The following is a 20,728-nucleotide window of genomic DNA, read 5'->3' as shown; positions in this document are numbered from 1 at the left end:
GTGAGATGGTCATTACCTTTTGGAGACCAGAGACAGAATGTCATAGTTTAAATGTGAGGTATTCCCCCAAATCCCATGTGTGAGAAAGTGCAAGAACATTCAGTGGCAAAATAATTCGATTATGAGAAGTATAAACTAATCAGTGGATTAAGCCATTGACATGGACTGATAAGAGTGTTAGCTGTAGGCATGTGGGGTTTGGCTGAAGATAGGTCACTGGGGGTGTGCCTTAGGGTAAATATAACTTGTGCCTTGTGAATAGACTTCTCTCTGCTTCCTAGTTGCAATGTCCTGATCTTCTTTCCTCTGCCACATCCTTCTTCCAGGATGTTCTGCCTTACTCAGGAAGAGTGGAGTTGGCCCACTACGGACTGAATCTCTGAAACCATGAGCCAAAAAAAATTTTTCCTTTAACTTCTTCTTCTCAGGCCTTTTGTCACAGGGACAGAAAAAGCTAACTAAAACTGGTACTTTAAAAAGTGTTAACATGAGTTTATTGAAGGAAGATGAGAAAATTCTGATAGATATGACCCACACTTATATCTAGGTTTACCCACATTCAGATTTAATTCAGAATAATATGATTGAGAACGACTGAAACTGTGAATAGATATTCTGTTCTCTGAAGCAGTCTGTTATAAATCAAGAGATTATCCATGGACATGAAAGACATTCCAAAGATGACTTATATTTATTTACCCTGAAAGTAACATGCTGAAATACATGTATCTTTAGTAGCAGTTTAGTTAGTATTTATCACAAATTGAATAAACTTGAGATACTGTTTTAGAGGAAAACAGATTTGGTTGTGTAAAGCCAACTTCTAGTTTATAACTTCTGCAAAGAAGTTTCATTGAATTGGTTTACAAATTTCAATAACTAGTGTATTTTGAAGACTCCAAGGATGCTAATTTTGAATGACGACTTCACTCGACTGCTATTTCAGGTTGTACTGTCACTTTTTGGTTTTTGTTTCTCCTATAATTTTGAACTCCCAAGTTCAGATCACAGAGTTATAATGTCAAGAAAATAGATTTTTATTGAGTTTCTATAGTATTTTTGATGATGGAAACTGTTGAATTTTACACCAGCTTGGATCGTGCTACTGTATAACAAATCTCTAGGCTTACTGTTTGGAAAAGTTTTCATTTTCAGTATGGTCATTTCATTACCTTCTAACAAATCTGTCAGACATGGAGATTATAGTAACAGTTGTTGAATACAATCCCTAAGCATGGTGAAAAGGCCACAGGCTTAAGAAACAGATAATCTAAGTAAGAGTCACTCTCTGCTCCACCTCAGCCATGTAACCTCAGGTAGCTCATTTCGCCTCAAAGGAATCCCAATTTAATCTGCTACAAAACAATCAGAAATACATGCCTTACAAGGTATTTGTCTGGTTAAATGCTCTGTAAAATAATGACAATTATATGAGTTTCTTTTCACTGATAATTAGCAATATCACTCGTCTGAGGAAAAGCATTTATTAAGCCTAGCAGTGTTAGTGGTACAGTCTCTCTATCTTGAGATTATTCATGAAAAGATATAAATTTAATTTAGAAACAATTATTCATCCTGTTTTTAAGCATATTTTAGGTTGGATCTCCTCCTTCTCTTCCTGTATTCCCTCTGCTTTTATAAACCTTGGTTTTATTTGGGAATTATAGTTTCATTAGACCCAAATTAAAGATATATGCCAGCTCACAAATTATGTAATAAATGTATATTCTTTGAGTTATTTACAGGGGATTATTGCCAAAGCCCAACTGTGTACAGAACAGAAGCAGAACGATTTGGAATTTTAGTAAAGCTTGTAGCTGAAATGAGTTCATTGATAAACAACTTTCTCTTTTTCATTTGTTTAACACGCAATGGCATTGGTAATCATAACTCTGGTATCCCTTTGGTCCTCTTCTATATAATTCTTTAATTAAAAAAATGCTAGCAAAACTACAACAAAATCTGTATAGCTATAAAATGCAAGTAGCCTGAATAATTCTTTAGGAAAAGAAAGGTTATAAGTTGTATCAAGAATTAAAGACATTTCTACTTCTTGAAACAATAATTCCTCCCTTGGGAATATAATCTAATGAAATAGTACATAAAGGAAAAAGTGATAAATGTAAGATATTCAGTGCAATATTATCTGTAATACCAAGCCCATTTGAAGAATGAAATGAAAGCTAATGGCTAATGGTCCAGTAAGATATGACACATCAAATAGTGGACATCATAGAGCCATTAGAAACAAAACACATGATGTCAGATGGAAACCAAGGTCATTCTATGATCCAATGTGAAATGAAGAAAAGGACAGATGGAAAGAATGGAAAAAAATGGCAATGTCATGAAATTTAATCCAACTATATCAGTATTTACATTAAATATAAATGATCTTAATACTTTGATTAAAAGCAAAGATTGTTAGATTATATAATGAAATAAACACATTAAATATTTCTGTATTTTTAAATGCAGAAAAGTTAAAAGGTAAAGAAAGGAAAAATATGTCACGCAAATATTTATAAAGAAAATGTGATATAGTTATATTAATAATAGATTAAACTTTCTTCTTCAAGGATATTGAAAGAAAGAAATATGAGAGGGAAGGGGACATTTTATAAGTTAAATGGTGAATTATGTCTTTAATAGAAAGACACAATATTTCTAATTTTTTGAAACATAGTTTCAAAATTTATATGACAAAATTGATAGCATTTAAATCTATTTCCAGCATTGGAAATTTTAACACATCTCTTACTGACTATTAAGTGGACAAAAATATCCAGTGAGAATATAGAAAGTTTGAGTAACTATACTAGCTGAATTGGCCTGATAGACAAATATAGAACATTACAGCCAACAACTGCAGAATTTAATCCATTTCAAGCACACATAAAATATTTACCTAAATTCATAATATTCTCAGACATAAGTATGATTGGATAATTAAACTAGAAAAATCTCCAAATAAGGAATTACAGGAGATGTTTGGAAATATTTTGAACTGAATGAAAATTAAAATTAAGAAATCCAAATGTGTGGGATATAGTTAAGGCAATGCTTAGAGGGGCATTTATGAGTTTAGATGCATATGTTAGAAAATAAAGTTTAAAATCAACAAGTTAAGTTTCCAATTCAAGATGTTACAGAAAGCATAGAAACTTAAACTAAAAAAGCATAAGGAAGGAATTTATAAAGATGAGTGCATAAATGAATAAAATAGAAAGAAGACATCAAGAGAGAAAATCAACAAGCCAACTGATATTCTAAAGAGATTTAATATAGATAAACTCATAAATAAGCCTGGATATTTTTAAGGTTATTGAAGAAAATTAATGTGTAATTATAAGCCTTCCCATAAGGTAATCTTTAATCCCAGAAGGCGTGTGATTCCTTTCAAATATTTAAGGTAGAAGAAATACCATTCTGAAAAAACTCCTTCGCAAGTAGAGGGTTTGGGAACTCTCCTAACTTTTTTTTTTTTTTAATAAAGCTGAGCATATCAAGATACCAAAATCTGATCAACATTTTGCAAGAAACAAAAACTACAGGCTCTGATTTTAGATAAAATATTCCTATATTATCTAACTAAATCAGTGATATAAAGGATAATATATCATTACAAATGGTATTTGTCTCAAAACTGCAATAATTTGAAAATCAGTAATTTTTGTCTTGTTATAATTCAGGAGGAAAATCAGAAATCCACTCACTAGATACACAAAAAGAAAAAAATCAACACCATTATATGATCTTAAAAAATATCAGCAAACTAAGTAATTAAATGGAAACATCCCTTAGCTACCATCATGTTTACTGTTGAAATGCTGATCAATTTGCCCCCCTGAGGTCACAGGCAAAACAAGATTGTCATAGGTTACCACTAATATTCATCAAATAGTACTGGAAATCTTAACCCATGAGACAAGAAAAAGAGATAAAGGTTCTAACAACTGGAAAACAAGAAGCAAAACTCTATATGCCAGGTAAGGTGGAATAGACATTTAGCAATCCTAAAGAATGTACAAACAAATTCTAATGTCAGTAATTTATTAAGATTACTGACCATTAGAATTTAAAAATATAAAAATCTCAACTACATTTGTATAAAATAATAACAAATAATTTGAAAATTAATTAGGTACTATTTATAATACCATTAAGGAAAAAAATTCAATTCCCTTTTAATAAATTCAACAAAGTTGTGCAAGCCCTTTAAACTAATAACTGTGTGTTATTGCTGAGAGATAGTAGATACCCAAATAAATGGGAAGATTTATTAAGTATGGGAATCAGACACTAACTATCCCATTTAAAATCTCATCAGACATTTTGAGTGGTAATTGATGACCCAGTTCTAAAATTGTTACAGAAATACAAAGGACCCAGAACAGTCAAGATAATAATTCAAAAAGAATAAACATGGAGGACTTAATGCCACCAGACATGAAGGTTTACTACATAGTCAAAGGAATTAGGAAACTGAGGCACATATGATACAGGCATAAAGAGAATCAAAACAACACAGAGCCCAGAAAGACTCAAACATGATCACATCAGAACAAAAGAACCACTGAAATTATGGGAAAGGATGTTTTGCTCAGTAAACAGTGCTGGAGCAAAATAAATAGTGCAGGAAAAAAATGAGTTTCCCCCTTACATGTTATACCACACACACACACACACACACACACACACACACACACACAGAGTCATTTGTGATGGCACATATACGTAAATGTTAAGATGGAAATAGTAGAATGTGGTATAGACAAAGGTGGAAAATGAGACTTGCCTTGGCCATCCGACTTCTGTGGCCCTAGTGGGCCAGCCTGGGAGGCCAAGTGTGTCCGCTCGACTGTGGGAAGATCCTTGGCACACAGGAAGAACATTTCCCTGACATTCAGGTGCTTATATTTATCTCAAAACATAATTCTGAGCTCGGGAAGTGGCAGGCATCTCTACGGTGTCTTCTAGAGTGGGTCGTCTTGCTTCTTTTACCAAATCACATTCCCTTAAACTGTGGATGTCTTTGTACACATTACCTCCATGTTCCACCTTTCAGATTCAACAGAGAAAAGCCCTTAGGATGCGGTTGTTCTGCTCACTTCTCCAGGAATAAAGGAAAAAAAAAAAACTGACATGGGTCTTCTGCTGTGGTGGTTTAACTGTGAAGAAATTATTTTGCAAACTGAAGGTTGATGTTTAATTTGAAACAGGTGCTTAGTTCATAGTATTTGTGAATCCTTTGCCTTTTTTTTTCCAAACAAGAAGACTAAATAAATGGCAAGCATGGATGACTTCAGGGTTTTTAAAAACTGTGGGCTAGTATTATGATAAGCACATTTGAGACTGCAGCAGTAGTTTCCAAATATGTGTTGTAATTTTAAAAGAAAGAGATGTTAAAAAGTTACAAATACCTCTAAATCCTGGTTCATCTTGTGACATAGATTTATTGAATAGAAACAAAGGTCTGGTTTTTGAAGTTAACCCTTTGATGTGATGAAGAAGCATAAAGACATTGATTTTGTATCTGAATAAACCATCAAAGTTTCTGTACAAATACACATTTTTACATTTGTAAATCCACATTTTTGGATGAAAGGAGGGATTTCCCTCCTGAAGAAGAAAGTGGTTGTTGCTTTTTCACAAGTCTTGGGATATTTGCTATTTTTAATTTTTTTTCATTCTTCTATGGAGGGAGCAGCAGCTAATCCTCTGAATGCATGCTTACATTTAGTTAAAAGAATGGTCAAAGCAAACAACACAGGGGGAGTCTAGTGATGGAGCCCTGTTCACACCCCGGCCCCTGCAAGATGAGAGGCTACTGTATTACAACTTTATTCAACCTGTTTTGTGGAGTCATATAGCATAAATGACTGTTTTCCATGTGGCCAAACCTGGAAGAAAAGTAGCATGAGTGTTTTTTTTAGTTAAGTGATGGAACCAATAGTATCATTGCCTTCAAATTTGGACATAGAGAAGTAAAGGGAAAAAAAATGAGAACATCTAGGTAACACCTCTCTCCTAAGAAAACCAAACAAAAATGTCTTATGTAACACCATCTGACTTTTTAAAATTTCACATAACATAGTTGCATTTTTATAAAATCATAAATAGCTCTTTTCCTTCAATATAAGTTGGAAATAATAAATCATCTGAAAAAAAATGTAGGAGAAATTCTTTCTCAAATTTCAAATAGACAGATATTTCTTAAAAACAGAAAAAAAGATAAAATTGACTTCATTGAAGTTAAAAACTTCTGTTCCTTTAAAGATATCTGGGGATGATATACACACACACACACACACACACACACACACAGACACACATACACACACACACACACTTCTATACTTATCTATATATTAATAACAACTTATATTTGGAATATATTAAAACTTACTACAAACCAATTAAACATGAATGAAAACACAATGCAAATGGGCAAAAGACTTGAATAGACACCTTTCAAAAAAGGATTTCCAGATAGACTATAAAAACCAAGAGACTGTTCAGTAGCATGTCTTAAGAAAATGAAAAATAGAGCTACAATGATGTATCATGGCCTAGAATAGCCAAGACAATCCTGAAAGGAATAAAGTTGGAAAAACCTACCCAACCATATTAGAGAACTTATTCTGATGTTATGCAATAGATACAATGACACATGATATAATAGAAGAATATCTAAAATTTAAAAGACGAAATATATCAAGGGATGGTAAAGTTGAGGAACAACTAGAATTCTCATGCGTAGATGGAAATGTGACAGGTTATAAACATTCGGAATAATTGTGTTGCTAAAAATATGACTGTAACTTTATCTACTCTACTTTTAGATTTTTATACAAGAAAAATGAATGTATATATGTCTCCCAAAAGATTTGTGCAAGAATATTCAGATCAGCTGTATTCATAAAAGTCAGATTCATTATTCCACTATCTTGAATGTGTAATTGTTTAACCCTTTATATGGCTTGGGTTTTATTTTATCCTTCTAAAACATTGCAAAGTAGTTTAAGTATCTTCATTTAAAAGACGAAGAAGTTGGAACTCACAAAATTTATATGACTAGAAAACTCCTGAGCACAGATTTTGGCTAATCTGTATAGCTACCAAATCTGTGCTAATTGCACTCGTACCAGCTGGCCTCCCTATTAATTTTCATTTGTCTTCTTTGATTAGAGGTTGTCTTAGTCAGGGTTCTCTAGAGGAACAGAACCAACAGGAGGCATGGTTATAAAAAGGAGATTTACTAGGTTGGCTTACACAACCAGAAGCTGGATAGTCCACAATGGCCGTCTGTAGGCTTGAGAGCTGGAAGAATCAGTAGCTGTGCCGTCCAAGATGCTGAAGCCTAAGAACAAGAGGGATCAACAATGCTACCCCAATTCAAGATTGAAGGCTTCTGGAAACTCCCTGGAGAATCACTGGTGGTGTCTACCTTAGAAGAGTGAAGGAGGGAGAGTCTGATATCCTCAGGTGGTCTCAGCAGCAGAAATCAAGAACCCAGTCAAGTAGAATAGAGCTTGCATCGCTGCTGCTTTTCTTGTTCTTCCAACATTTATTCCATCCAGGCCTCCAGCTATTGGATGGTGCTGCCCACATTTAGAAAGGGCCTCCACTTCAGTTCACTATCCCACATGCCATTCATTCCTAGATCCACCCACATGGACTCATCCAAAAGCCTTTTAATCTTCTTCATCTCTTAATCCAATCAAACTGACAATTCAAATTGCCCATTACAGAGGTTGTAAGTAGTTTCTGAAATAGACTCTGAAAGGTTATCTTCTTTCCACACTGGTACCACTAAAGTACAACATTATTTAGTATGACAACATACAGAAAATTGAATATCCTTTATAGAAAGCACTTCACGTGCATGGATCAGAAGCTAAAAACTAAGAGCCCAAGGATGGCTATTTACTCTATGACCGAATACACCCTATCTCTGGGAGTTATTTTAATTAGTATTTTCAGTTCTAATAAAAAAAAATAGACCAATAATCTGAGAAGAAGAAGAAGAAGAAGGAGAAGAAGGAGAAGAAGAAGGAGAAGAAGAAGGAGAAGAAGAAGGAGAAGAAGAAGGAGAAGAAGAAGGAGGAGAAGGAGAAGGAGAAGGAGAAGGAGAAGGAGAAGGAGAAGGAGAAGGAGAAGGAGAAGGAGAAGGAGAAGGAGAAAGAAGAAGAAGAAGAAGAAGAAGAAGAAGAAGAAGAAGAAGAAGAAGAAGAAGAAGAAGAAGAAGAAGAAGAAGAAGCAGCCCCAAGGGCTGGGATTGTGGCTCAGTGGTAGAGTGCTCGCCTAGCATGCATGAGGAACCATATAAAAATAAAATAAAGGTATTGTGTCCACTTAAAACAAAAAGACCCAAACTGAAAACAATCCAACAATCCATCAACAAAAGGAAATAAATTTTGTTTTCATACAATGGTATGCTACAAAGCAGGTTTTTAAAAATGCACCTCTGCTGCACATTTCACAGATATTATACTGAGTAATTCACTACTTACACATAGTTCAAAAATGATTAGAAGTCATTGAACTGTATGTTTAAGATTGTTGCCCTTTATTGACACCACTGTATTTATTTTGTCAAAATAAAGAAAGAGTGAAACTGTTTAGGGCTGGGGATGTGGCTCAAGCGGTAGCGCGCTCGCCTGGCATGTGTGCGGCCCAGGTTCAATCCTCAGCACCACATACCAACAAAGATGTTGTGTCCGCCGAGAACTAAAAAATAAATAGTAAAAATTCTCTCTCTCTCTCTCTCTCTCTCTCTCTCTCTCTCTCTCTCTCTCTCTCTCTCTCTCTCCTCTCTCACTCTCTCTTAAAAAAAAAAAAGAAATTGTTTATAAGACACTCTGCTCCAAACAAATGGAAGACACCTGTAATGATTTTGGTAGAAACTGGCTGGGGAAGAAAGAATGGCGGTAACATTAGAGAAAATAATAAGAAAAGAAGAATCAAAAGAAGAGATTCCTATGGGACATGGGAGTTTTGGTGACCTGGGAAGCTAGCTGCCACCTGGTATGGATGATAGGTAAGTAAGAGCCGGCTTCCGTCAAAGTAGAGGTAAAATCTTATCCCTAATAAAGAACCTGCCAAGATAAGTGAAGAGGTTTGTGTGAAAGACACTTCTTATGGGTTAGGACCCCTTGTTATTAAAATGTCAGCAAATTTTCTCCCATCTGTTAATAAGAAAGAGAGAGGGCAGAAGCTAGAAAAGGTGGAGGAAGAAAGAAAATGAAGAACAGAAGAAAAAGAAAAAGATAAAAGGACCTTGTAAGTGTCAAAGTTACTTCCTGGAATGTGTGGTTCCTTGAGGAAAGATGAATAGAAGCAATGATTTTGCTCCTTGATACATGGGCCTCATAAACCTTGGTAAAACTCCTTTCTAAATCATATCTCAGTTTTCCCTGAGGTATGAGGCTGGGTATGGGAACTGAAGATTTTGGCTAAAGAATCATTGCTTTATCTGTCAATTCTTTTGTCGAATACACTCAGTTGGCTTGCCTATGTTTTTGTGATTAGAATTTATAACAACATATTCCATTTTGATTAATTAATTTCAGATATAATTTCATTTTTTAAGTGATTATACTTCTGATACAGTTAGAGTCATTCAGATTTCTCTCAAATATTTGTACACCACCAGTAAAATCCACTAAGAAATGAAGAACATAGACAAGGGAAAGAAGAGCAATATTTTGTGTTATCATAAGAAAAGAAATTAGAATCCAGAGGCTATAGGGAATAGATGAAAAGACCAGAGTCAAACCCATTATACACAATTCCCTGTAGTCAAGTGAGTTTTGTCACCTGTTACTCATGTGACCTCAGGATTTAAGTTCTCTAAGATTCGGTTTCCATCTCTGCACTCAGGGGAATATTAGTGGCACACACCTGAGAATAGTAGTGAAGATTAAAGAAGAGGTGTAAGGTGTGGAGCAGAAAAGAAAAGTGTGAACAGGTGATTTGATAACAGCTTCAGTCAGAGAAGAAGAGAAGTGATTATTTCAGTTTTCAGTTGCAATATACTGGGTCAAGGTTGGTAATGGAAATAGGCTGTGTTCCTCGAGGCCAGGATCCCAGATCTGCCACCTGTTAGTGGACCTGAAGAACACAGAGGGCGTCACACAGACATGATTTTCTTTCTCTCCAAGCAGAGGTGTTCCTTCATCTTTTTCTTTCTGATTAGAATTCTGCATTCCAGATGCCAGGAGTGGTAACACAGCGCTAACATCTCCTCTAAGCCCAGGATACAGAGGAAGAAGCTTGCGTTAGACATGGCCGTGAAGTATGCATGTGCTATTAAGGAAGTTGTTCCCAAAGTCTCAGTTTAGAGCCAAGGTCCCTATCCAGGTCTGACCATTGCCTTGTTTCTCTATTTCTCATCATTGCTTTCTAGATGCTCTCTCATTTTTCTTCCCTGCTCCACTGCTTACCAACTGTGATTTAAATTTGCTGAACTTTAGATTTCTCATGTGAAAAAAATGAGGCTGGTTATGAAATGCAATGGAAGTAGTTGAGTGTAGCAGCTGGAGACATGGCATGAAAAACCAAGTTCAAATCATACCTCCACCACTGAACCAGATATGTGGTGTGGGGAAATTCACTTGACTTCTGATGCCCAAATTTCTCCTCCATAAATGAGAATAACAATATCTGTTCTCTAGGGTGGATGTGAGAAACTAATATGATAATGCATTTATCACAGTTCCCAAAACATTTTGAGCACTCAATATGTGTTAAGAATGAATATTATCTTGGGTAATACACAATTTAGCTAATTTTTAGTAAATTAGAAGTGGCTAATCCTATCGGACTCATTATGAAATGATCTGACCACAAGGAAATGAATCCTGCTTCTAACAATGATTGAATCAATAACTTAAATGAAGTTTTGCTTTTCCCAAAGAGTACCAGTTGTCAAAATTGAAGTCAAGCCCCCAGCTCAAGAAAAACTGCTTACCTTTGTAATATGTGAAACTGGAGAAAAGGATTTGAGGTTATTAATTTAAAAGTTAGCTAAATGTGGTAACTATATATGCAAACACACACACACACACACACACACACACACACACACCAGTACAATCATTCTTTATTCATGCAGAAGGAAGGAAATCAATGTAAGAGAGTAAGGTAGTACAGCATCCTACTTTTGATGCTTATGCCAAGCGATCCTCTGTATGTTAACTAACTGAGCCTTGGTTTCCTCATTGCAAAATGGATATCTGTGTGACTATCTCACAGGAATTAAATGAGAAGTACGTGAAGTACTGGCCCATAATAAGCACTTTAAATCTTTGTCTTTATATTCTTATAGTAGCTCCTATACCTACCATCAGAGATGGAACTAAGATCTGTCAACTTCCTTAGGAAAGGAGGATTACGGGATACAGCTTCATCTAAACATGGTTTATTTCCAAAACTCTTTTGGTGGAATCTTCTTAGTCTTATGGGACCATCCTCTGGGATCATTCCCAGTTGCTGAATTTTCATTTTATCTAGAGCACTGGAGTTTATGCAAGATTGATCTTGTGAACATAGTCTTTTTCAGTTTTTACAAATCCTTTTATTCCTACGCTGTCTGTTCATGCATTTAGCCATTTAAATTATTTGTCAAAAAATTACACTATGGACATGTATAAATAGACCACAGTGAATTACACCTTTATGTACATTTATAAAGCACCAATTCAAAAAGAAACAACAAATAAATAGAAGGAAGACCAGTAGGGTACAAGAAGAGAAATAGGGGTTGGAAGGGGGAAAGAAATAGGGGGCAATGGGGACTCTGAGGAGTAAATTAGATTCCATGCATGTATGATTATGTGAAAATAAATCCAACTAACATGTATAACTACAATGCACTAATAAAAACATTTTAAAAATACTTGTTAAGTACCCACCACTACAAGTATAGTTCTGTGTGTGTTGTGTGATGCAAATCCTTCATAATAGGGATTTTTAGTTTGCAGTGCATGACACTGTCACTTGATACAAGAATCTTGTGGCACAAAGCTAAAAATTTGTTTACTCTACCACACATAATAAAAATAACTCACGGCCATAATTGCTTCTGTAAATAGTTATGCCAGTTGTGTTTTCTCGTGGTTTTCTTTGCTATGAAATGTTGGACTTTGCCTTGGGCAAGGATGTTCCAATAGCCTTAAAGAAAGTTGCCTCTTTCTATCAGGTCTCAAAATTAGGACTTCAATCATAGCTAAGGATATCCTACCTTTGTGGCCTTCTATGAAGCTAGATTGTGTTGTGTTTTCTTTCTTTCTTTTTTCAGCAAAAATCATAGCACCAAGTTCCTACTTACTATTAACAATCTATTCTTTGCTTCCTTTATCTGAACCTGTTAAGTAGTATTCCTTTAAATGGTGGATGTTAGAATAGTATCTTATCTCTACTTCTGCTAACACACTTCTTCTCTGTAATGTGGGGATACTATTATCCCAGTAGATGCATCGTGTTAGTATGGTCATTTTTCCTCAACCATTTATTACTGGTTTGGTGTAGTAACTTGTGCTAATTATGACTAAATACCAAACATTGTTTGTCAGAGTGTCACACATTAAACACTGCACTTATGCCAGGAGTATCCCTTGAATAGAGAAAAGGTGTCTTGAAACACTTTTACTTATGTTTACACTTGGCAATAAGTCTTTCTTGAGTACTTAGGTGTCATTCAATCCTCACAATAATCTTAGGAGGTGGCTTTATTGCTTATTAGAATAAATATTAGTAAGAATATTCATAGATTATTATTTACAGATTAAAAAAACTGAATCTTGAAAATGTTCAAGAGAATTCTTGAATAATTAAACCTATTATATTTTCCTCTTTGCACTTTCTTTCCGGTGCAAGAAAGACCCTCTACCCTCCAATACTAAAGAGATGAACTTATTACCACTCTCTGTTATGGGCATTACATAATGTCGGTTAGTACTGCTATAATAAAAGTGGTAACATGTGGTCTTCCTGCAAGTTAAAGTGCAATTAAGAACCCTTGTTTGGTGAAGCTAACAGCTGGAGTGCTATCAGGGCAGATCAGAAGGTAATGGGATGACTGAACCGATGAGCAGGGGCAATTTCTGGAACCAGAATTTGCCTCATATTGAGTCATAGGACAATGTGACATGTGCTATTAAAAGGCATTTGTGGATTAAGAACATCATTGACCAGGAAGTGGTCTTAGAGATTATTTGGTTCAAATTCCTTGCTGTGAAAAAGGAGCTATACATCACTCTTGGCAGATGAGGACCTATCGTCTGCTTTAGAGAGGCTTCTTAATACCTCCCTGGGTTGTACATTCTCTTGTTGATTCGCTGTGAGGGTTTATTTGTTTTTCATCACTACAGAGTAAACTTAGCAGCTTAAAACAACACAAATTTAATATCTTACAGTTTCTGTGGGTTGAGAGTCTAGCTAGCTGAGTCTTTAGTAAGCTTCTCACAAAGCAGAAATCAAGATCCCCCTGGGCTGTGTTCCTTTTGATGCTCAGGAATCTTATTCAGACTCACTCTGATTGGCAGGATTAGTACTTTGTAGCTCCAGGACCCAGCCTCCATTCTTTTGCTAGTTGGCATCAGGAAGTTACTCTCAGTTATTAGAGAACACTAACCTGCCCCACTGCACCCTCCATCTTCAAAACAGCAACGGAAAGCTTCCCTTCCATCAAATCACTCCCATGCTTTAAATATTTCTAATTTCAGGAAAGGCCCTGTCTCTTTAAAGGGTTCACTTGCTTTGGCCAGGTCTACCCAGTCTCCCTTTGGATGAACTCTCCTAAGTACATGAAAAATCCCTTTTGCTGCATGACATAGCATAATCATAGGAGACAGCATATCATAGTCTGGGTTCTGCCCCATTCAACTGGAGGAGACTACACAAGGGCAAAGGTCATTGGCAGAGGTTTGTGCTTAGATTCTCCCACCTCAGTGGTTGCAAAAATCTTTCAAACCTTCCAACCTCTACGTTGTGCTCCATGTCAGTCACTCAACTGTTGGAAGACAAGGACCACCTTTGTTCTTTACAGAACTGCTTTCAACTTCTCTTAGATTGTTCTGATTTGTGATACCTTACAGAGACATCCCTGCTGAGGTCCAGCCCCCCGGGGGAGGGGGGAGTAGGGTTCCACGGGTCCTGAAGGAGGAGTGGCATCAGCAAAAGAAAAAAAGAGTCAGGACAACAGGTTGCAAGTTATGAGCAGCCTCCAGAAGACATTTCTGCTGTCCCTGGAAGAATCTTTATTTTATACCTTTTTTATAGGTGTTTTTTTCAGGTAGTTAATGGATAACTTCAAAGCCCGAAACTTTTTTGATTTCCATAATTTTCAAGAGTTACAATATTTTCTGACATACATTGATTACCTAAGATATTGAGTACATTGTTCAAAATATTTTTCTGTAACCTTAGTCAATCGTGATTAAGCTTTTATCAATCACTAGGTGCTAGGTGACACAACTAGACTACATGACTCCTGACCTATTATTCACTTCTAACTTCAAAGCCTACCTGTAATTATTTCATTAACTTTTAACTTTAAAGCATACTTATGATTATTGGTAAGCTTTCTTACTTCTAAACTAAAATCCCAGTAAAACACACTTAAAGTAGTGAAAGTCTATTATTTAAAAGCCTACTACTCTGAAGTGCCTCTAAAATATATTATGTTAATTTTACATGATTCTATTTTTAATTTCTAAGGTAATTTCCTTTTTTTTCCATATGACCTATTAAACTGCTTTCTTAAAGAACTTCCTTGATCCTTGTTCAAAGCACATCAGTTCTTAGGTCTTTGTAATCTTTTAACTAAAGGGCAGGCTCTGCACCTCAACCCATTTGTCATTTATATTAACTATGTGTTTTCCATTTTCATCATAAGTTTCTGTGTAAGGCAAAGGAGGGTCTATTGGTTGGGGAATGTATTTTTATTAGCCCCTTGCGGGAATACCATAAGCTACATATGGCGGTCCCTGTACTGTTGGCACAGCAATTGTTTTTCTGTAGCTAGGCTATTGTACAGGTTGTGGCTTTAGGATAGGGTTGGGGGTAGGGGGGCTAATGTAAATTGTTGACTATGGCATAAATAGTTCTTGCTGTTTAGGCTTGAGGAATAACACCATTGTTTGTATCCTGAAAGATATTGGAACGCACCTCATGGCATGTCTCAATTGTATCCTTAGTCTCATTCTGGGAATTTTCAATCTCAGGCAATACATACTTTTATTATTGATTGATGAATGCCCTGTTATCTATATCATAAGTGTCATAAAAAAAACACTTAACATTCCTAATGGTTCCGGTTTCTAGATGGTGTGGCCCTGCCACAGCATCCCCCACACTGTGACCCTGTCAGAGGAGTGGGTGCAGGAACACCTTCACCACATCCCACCAAATACATCATTCTTGAAATTCTTGAAATTTCTTTGAGAGTGTATGTTTTAGAATGAAATAAAACAGTAGATTTTTTTCCTCAAAAGTACAGATTATAGCAGAACTAGTTTTATTTCTTTTATTCTGCCAAACAGACTTCCATTAAGTCTTTCCAGAACTAATATTTTTAATAGCTGCATCACCCTGGCAACTAATATTCAGCCAGAACCAAATCAAGTACTTCAATGACTTTTTCATGCACACACAGCTACAAACCCAAGTTACTAAGTCTCTCACCTTGTACTTTAATAATAATTTAAAACAGGAACTCAACAGTAAGGTCTGTTTTACTGCATCCTACCAATTACTCTCCCACAATCCAGCCTAGAGAAATGTTTAAATCTTGATTCTGTCACCTATATTCTTATCTCTCCCTCACAGCTAGTGTCAGTTCAAGATTGATAGGTTTACCTTCAACCATGTTGTTAATGTAAATATTGACGGGAGACAGGAGAGAGCCAATAGGGCAGGCTTTTCAATTTCAATTTTCACTTTTCATTATTAATCCTTTTGGTTTGTTTTGGGTTTTTGTTTTTGTTGTTGTTGTTGTTGGGGGAGATTTAATGGAGGAGAAAGAACAGATAACATACGTGAAATAATCTAAATGTCCAATTTCCTGATTTCTTTTGCCAACTCTTCACAGATTGCTCTTGTAACAGTGCAACTCAGGCAATTATCATTCCCCACTTTTTAATCAGATAGGGGCAAATGTGCTCAACACCAGTTTCACCTCATATATGCCTGAACTTTTCAACTTGCACATCATAAATGCAGTGTGAATGAACCCCTTATTTTCCGTAACACTTTCCATATTTGTACATGACTTTCACAGAAATTATGAATCAGAAAAGTATAAGTGGAATTATTTTTAGGCAACCAGCAAGGTTCAAAAAGATTTTCACAGCTGCATGGTTAGCAGCAGATCCTTGACTAAAACCCAGATCTGTTCTCTTAGGATTTGAGGCTCCTCTACAAGTTGGCAGGAGAAAATTACCACAAACCAAGATGCCTTCCTATTGCTCCTGTATCCCTCCACACTAAGTACCTCTTTCCTTTGAGAGGTGCTCCCTTTTGGAGCTTGGACATCCAGGCAGTAGGTACAGAAGAGGGTACAGACTGAATGCTGGGCTTTGCAAAAGATATGAGTAAAGCAATGTTTATGGCTGTGGTGCAGGCCTAGAAAGATCATCCTCAGAAAGTAGGGACAGTGAGCACATGTCCCAAGGACCCTGAAGCAGAGGCTGATATGCACATAGTGTGTTCCAGACACCCTGGCTGAGAGCAGATGGGATGCTTTTTTTTTTTTTTTCTCCCAGAAGGGAAACAATGACAAAACAATACCTATTGATACCTATCAATCACTGAGAACATTCCAACCTCTCCTAGGAGGGTCCAAGGAGCAGTTATCCAGAGAGAATCTGCGTGCACACACACTCACGTGTGGTGGGGGCAGTGGGATCATTTCCCCAAATCGTAAGTGTGGGAAATACACCACCGGAGAATGCCCCTTTAAAGTTTCACTAAGAACCTATAATGTATTAACCTGCCCACCCTTTTCACCTGGTATTTCTCAAGCCTAAATGAGGAGGAGAAAAAGGAGATTTTTATGTAACAGATTACTAATATTGTTTTACAGAAGATATTTTTAGAAAAACTATCCCTTTGGGCTGGGGATGTGGCTCAAGCGGTAGCGCGCTCGCCTGGCATGCGTGCGGCCCGGGTTCGATCCTCAGCACCACATACCAACAAAGATGTTGTGTCCGCCGAGAACTAAAAAATAAATATTAAAATTCTCTCTCTCTCTCTCTCTCTCTCTCTCTTTTAAAAAATAACTATCCCTTTATTTAATCCTCAGCCCAATCTCAGATAGTAAATTTTACCATCCCCGTGAGATTAGATAATTGGCCTACCAGAACCCAAATTCAAATCCAGATCATCCCGAGATCAAATCCCATTCCATTAGGCTTGTGCCGAGTAGCCTGAAGGCTCTGGGCTCATTAGGGTCTATGCTGTGAATGATCCTCTTGGCTGTCAAGTGAAGTTGGGGGTCATGAGAGGATCTCAAGAGAAGATAAGAAAAGCTGTCTGTGACTGGAGGGGCTGAGGGAAGCCCCTGGACAGGAAAAATTTTTAGGATAAGAAAAAGTGAAGGAAGAGGAGGAGCCTATGAGAGCTGGACTCTATTTGGGAGAGGGGAGAGGTGGGCGGAAGCAGGTTGGGAAGGCCAGTAGAGACCTGGAAGGTGAGAGCGTCTATTGCCCCAGCTGTTGGGCAGGTGAAATGAAACTGGGCTTGTCAGGGGCAGAGCATCATCCCCACCCCAGCTGGAGGATTTAGGGCGTGGAACAGGAGAGGGAATGCACTGCTTTTAATCTGAGCTGAGCTCATCAAAGTGACCCAAGACTGCTCTTGAGTAGTTCACAAGCCTTCTCCATCCACTTAGGTTCTGCTGGGTGTGTGATTGAAGGAATCCATTATTTACTCCATCGGTGTCTGGTTTCCACCTCTGATCCTTTCAACACAATCACAACTTGAAATGACGAATGCAAGTAGAAGTCAGATTTGGGCCATGGGGAACTTTCAAGAAAGGAAAAGCAAATGGGGAAAAGACTCTAAGAGTCACCTAGTAGCAGCCCCCAAGGTAAGATAGGGACTAAGTCGTGCTCAGGTTTGCTTTTTGACCTACTGATTGTTTTTTGTTTTTAAATTTATTTCCAAAATTTGTAATCAGGCTATTTCTCACAGAAGTCCAAATTTTCAGCTTCCCTTTGAAAGCCTAGGTCTGACAGTGCCAGACTATTCAATTGCAGGACAGCAATTGCCTAGAGCTAAGTCAAAGCTTCCTCTTTAGTTTGTGTACTTATCCCCCCAGGCCCACCTGTTCCTCAGGATTACAGGAAGGACTGGAATAAAATTTGCCTCTGTGCTCTCTGCCCAGGAGTAAGATTGATGAAAGGGAAATCTGCAGCCAGCTCCCCCTCTCCAGAATGCCCTGGCAGTGTGAGGAAAACAAGGCTGGACTGTAAAGAGGGCTTCTTGCTGGGAAGTCTAGAAGTCTAGAAGGGTTTGATCACCCACAGAAAAGAAGAAAACTGTAGCACCTGTTCCATGACTTAATCCTTCAATACCCATGTCCTCCCTATGATTTGGCAGAATTAAAGTACTGGACTATCAGTTTTGCATACACAACACCTCCTTAGAGAAGAACCAAGAACTACATAAGATTTTTATGATCACTCATCTGCATGTCCAGAAAATTTCAGGTCCGACAGGTGTCCTGCAGCAGACACAGGCCAATAGATTTTAATTCTTTCCAACCCTTCCGCCTTAAGATTTTTAAGTGCTGTAACCATCATAGAGCTCAGTGTGGCACAAGTATGCGCAATTATGGGCCATGTTTGTAATTTTAAAAATTCTTAGCAGCCACATTAAAGAAGTAAAAAGAATCAAAGGGAATTAATTTTCATAATAGATTTATTCAATCCAACCTACCTAAAGTATTAGAATTCCAATGGGTAACCAATATGAATATTATTAGTAGGACATTTTACATTTTTTTAGTCAGTTCTTCCAAATGAATTTTACACCTATAGCACATTTCAGTTTGGGCCAGTTACTTTTTTAGAACTCAAGAGCCTTAGGTGGCCAGTGGCCGCCTTATTGGACAATACAACTGTAGATATGATTACTCATTTTTCCTTAGATTAACAAGCAAGAATAGGAAGAGCAGGTACAGATTTCCCACAGCTCTCAAAGGGTACCAGGGAAGCCATAGAGGAAGCTGACACCTTTCTAGTACATAAATGGGTCCCCCAGGGCAGTCTCCTTGCAGTCCTTCTCCTTCTCTGTCCCCCACACCCCTCCTTTTCTCATTGCCCAGCTAGAGACACTATTGTAGTGTGGACAGCCAGGGCTGTAAAAGCCAAGGAGTGGGCTGGATTCCAAGCCTGCCCCATGCAGGCTAATGACCTTGGGCAAGTTACCTAACCTCCCTGGTCTCAGATTTCTTTTCTATGAAATAGGATTAGTTCCTTCTTTACTGAATTCTGAGGATTAAACGAAACCATAAATGCAAACTCCTCAATACCAAGTAGACACTGTCAGAATTTTCAAGTTTTTAATGTTTATTTTTCAAAATTTTTATAGGAAAAAAGAACTAAAGATGTGAGAATTTTTTTTTTTTTAAGTCTGTGCTAAAACCTGTCTTGGCCTTAGTAAAAAGTGGGACATTGGCCCAAAACACTCTCTGAGCCCAGGTCTTGCAGACACACCAAAAGCAAGAGAATGAGAAAAGAAAGCATTTCCGTTCTCACCAAAGTGTGTCCAATTACAGGATGACCCAGATGACAAGGGGTGGGGGGACACCTCAGTGTGCACCATGTGAGAAGGCACCCCAATGACTCTGCAGAATGGCTGAGGAAGCTTTCCACGGTCCACTGCATATGGAGACGGCAAAACTCTACCATCCAAAAGACACAACTATCTCAGCTCCTGCAGGTTCTCTTACAACAAAATAGTGCCCTGCAGCTCTCATGATGCATTACCGGACTCTCCCCTTTCCAGGTACTAGAATCACCACAATTGGTCCTATAGTTTATTTTCTAATTTACCTGAATACGGTAGCCCTGGCCCACAACCTTGGGTGCTTTGAGAAAACTAATAAATAAAGGGAAGACTCACCAGTTCATTCTCCTCTCCTTGGTTGAGCAAAGCCCGATGGTCCTTCTCACTCTCTTCCTCCATCTGAAGTGGACCTGTCAGGGCCCCTCCTGGCTAACTCCTTGGGGAAATGTTGAAACTACCTGGGCTTCTGTGAACTCAGTGGCTGCTTGTCATTGCTGTTCTCGGGTGCTTATAAAATCTGTTGGCACACACCTTGCCTATTAGACCAACAAAGAATAGGGAGGAAATCCTCTCCTTGGCCACAGGATTGGTCTGTTAATCCATCTGCTTGATGCATGTTTATTCTTTCCAGTGTTTATTTACTGAGCTACATGAGAGTGTCTCTGGTCCTAAAGAATGATGGGAAAAAGAGTTGTTGAACTAGAAAGACAAATAATTTCACATGCTTTCCATAAATGTCTCAGCCAAGGAGGAATGGCCACTTTTCTCAAAACCTGAAACAAAAGGATTAACCAGTGAGAGATGCATTAGAACAATTCTGTGGACTTTAGAGACTTAATGAGCATATTAGGTGTGGCCATGAGAATTAATAGAAGGGAGGTTGGTTCGTAATGGGAAATACAGGCATCACTCTGGAATCAGAAAAATCTGA

At 37.4% G+C, this 20,728-nt stretch overlaps 1 protein-coding gene across 1 annotated transcript in view; it reads right to left on the bottom strand.

Moving 5' to 3' along the window:
• Positions 1-20,196, bottom strand: part of Atp13a5 (ATPase 13A5) — a 104,858-nt gene extending 84,662 nt beyond the window's left edge. The window contains exon 1 of the mRNA XM_026400268.2: positions 20,134-20,196. Coding sequence (XP_026256053.2) covers positions 20,134-20,196 — 63 coding nt within the window. The remainder of the gene's footprint in view (positions 1-20,133) is intronic.
• Positions 20,197-20,728: the final 532 nt, after the last annotated feature.

Source organism: Urocitellus parryii, chromosome 2 (assembly GCF_045843805.1).
Source record: "Urocitellus parryii isolate mUroPar1 chromosome 2, mUroPar1.hap1, whole genome shotgun sequence".
Classification (NCBI taxonomy): Eukaryota; Metazoa; Chordata; class Mammalia; order Rodentia; family Sciuridae; genus Urocitellus; species Urocitellus parryii.
Note: the sequence above shows the minus strand (reverse complement) of the source record. Positions and strands in the feature narration are given on the sequence as shown.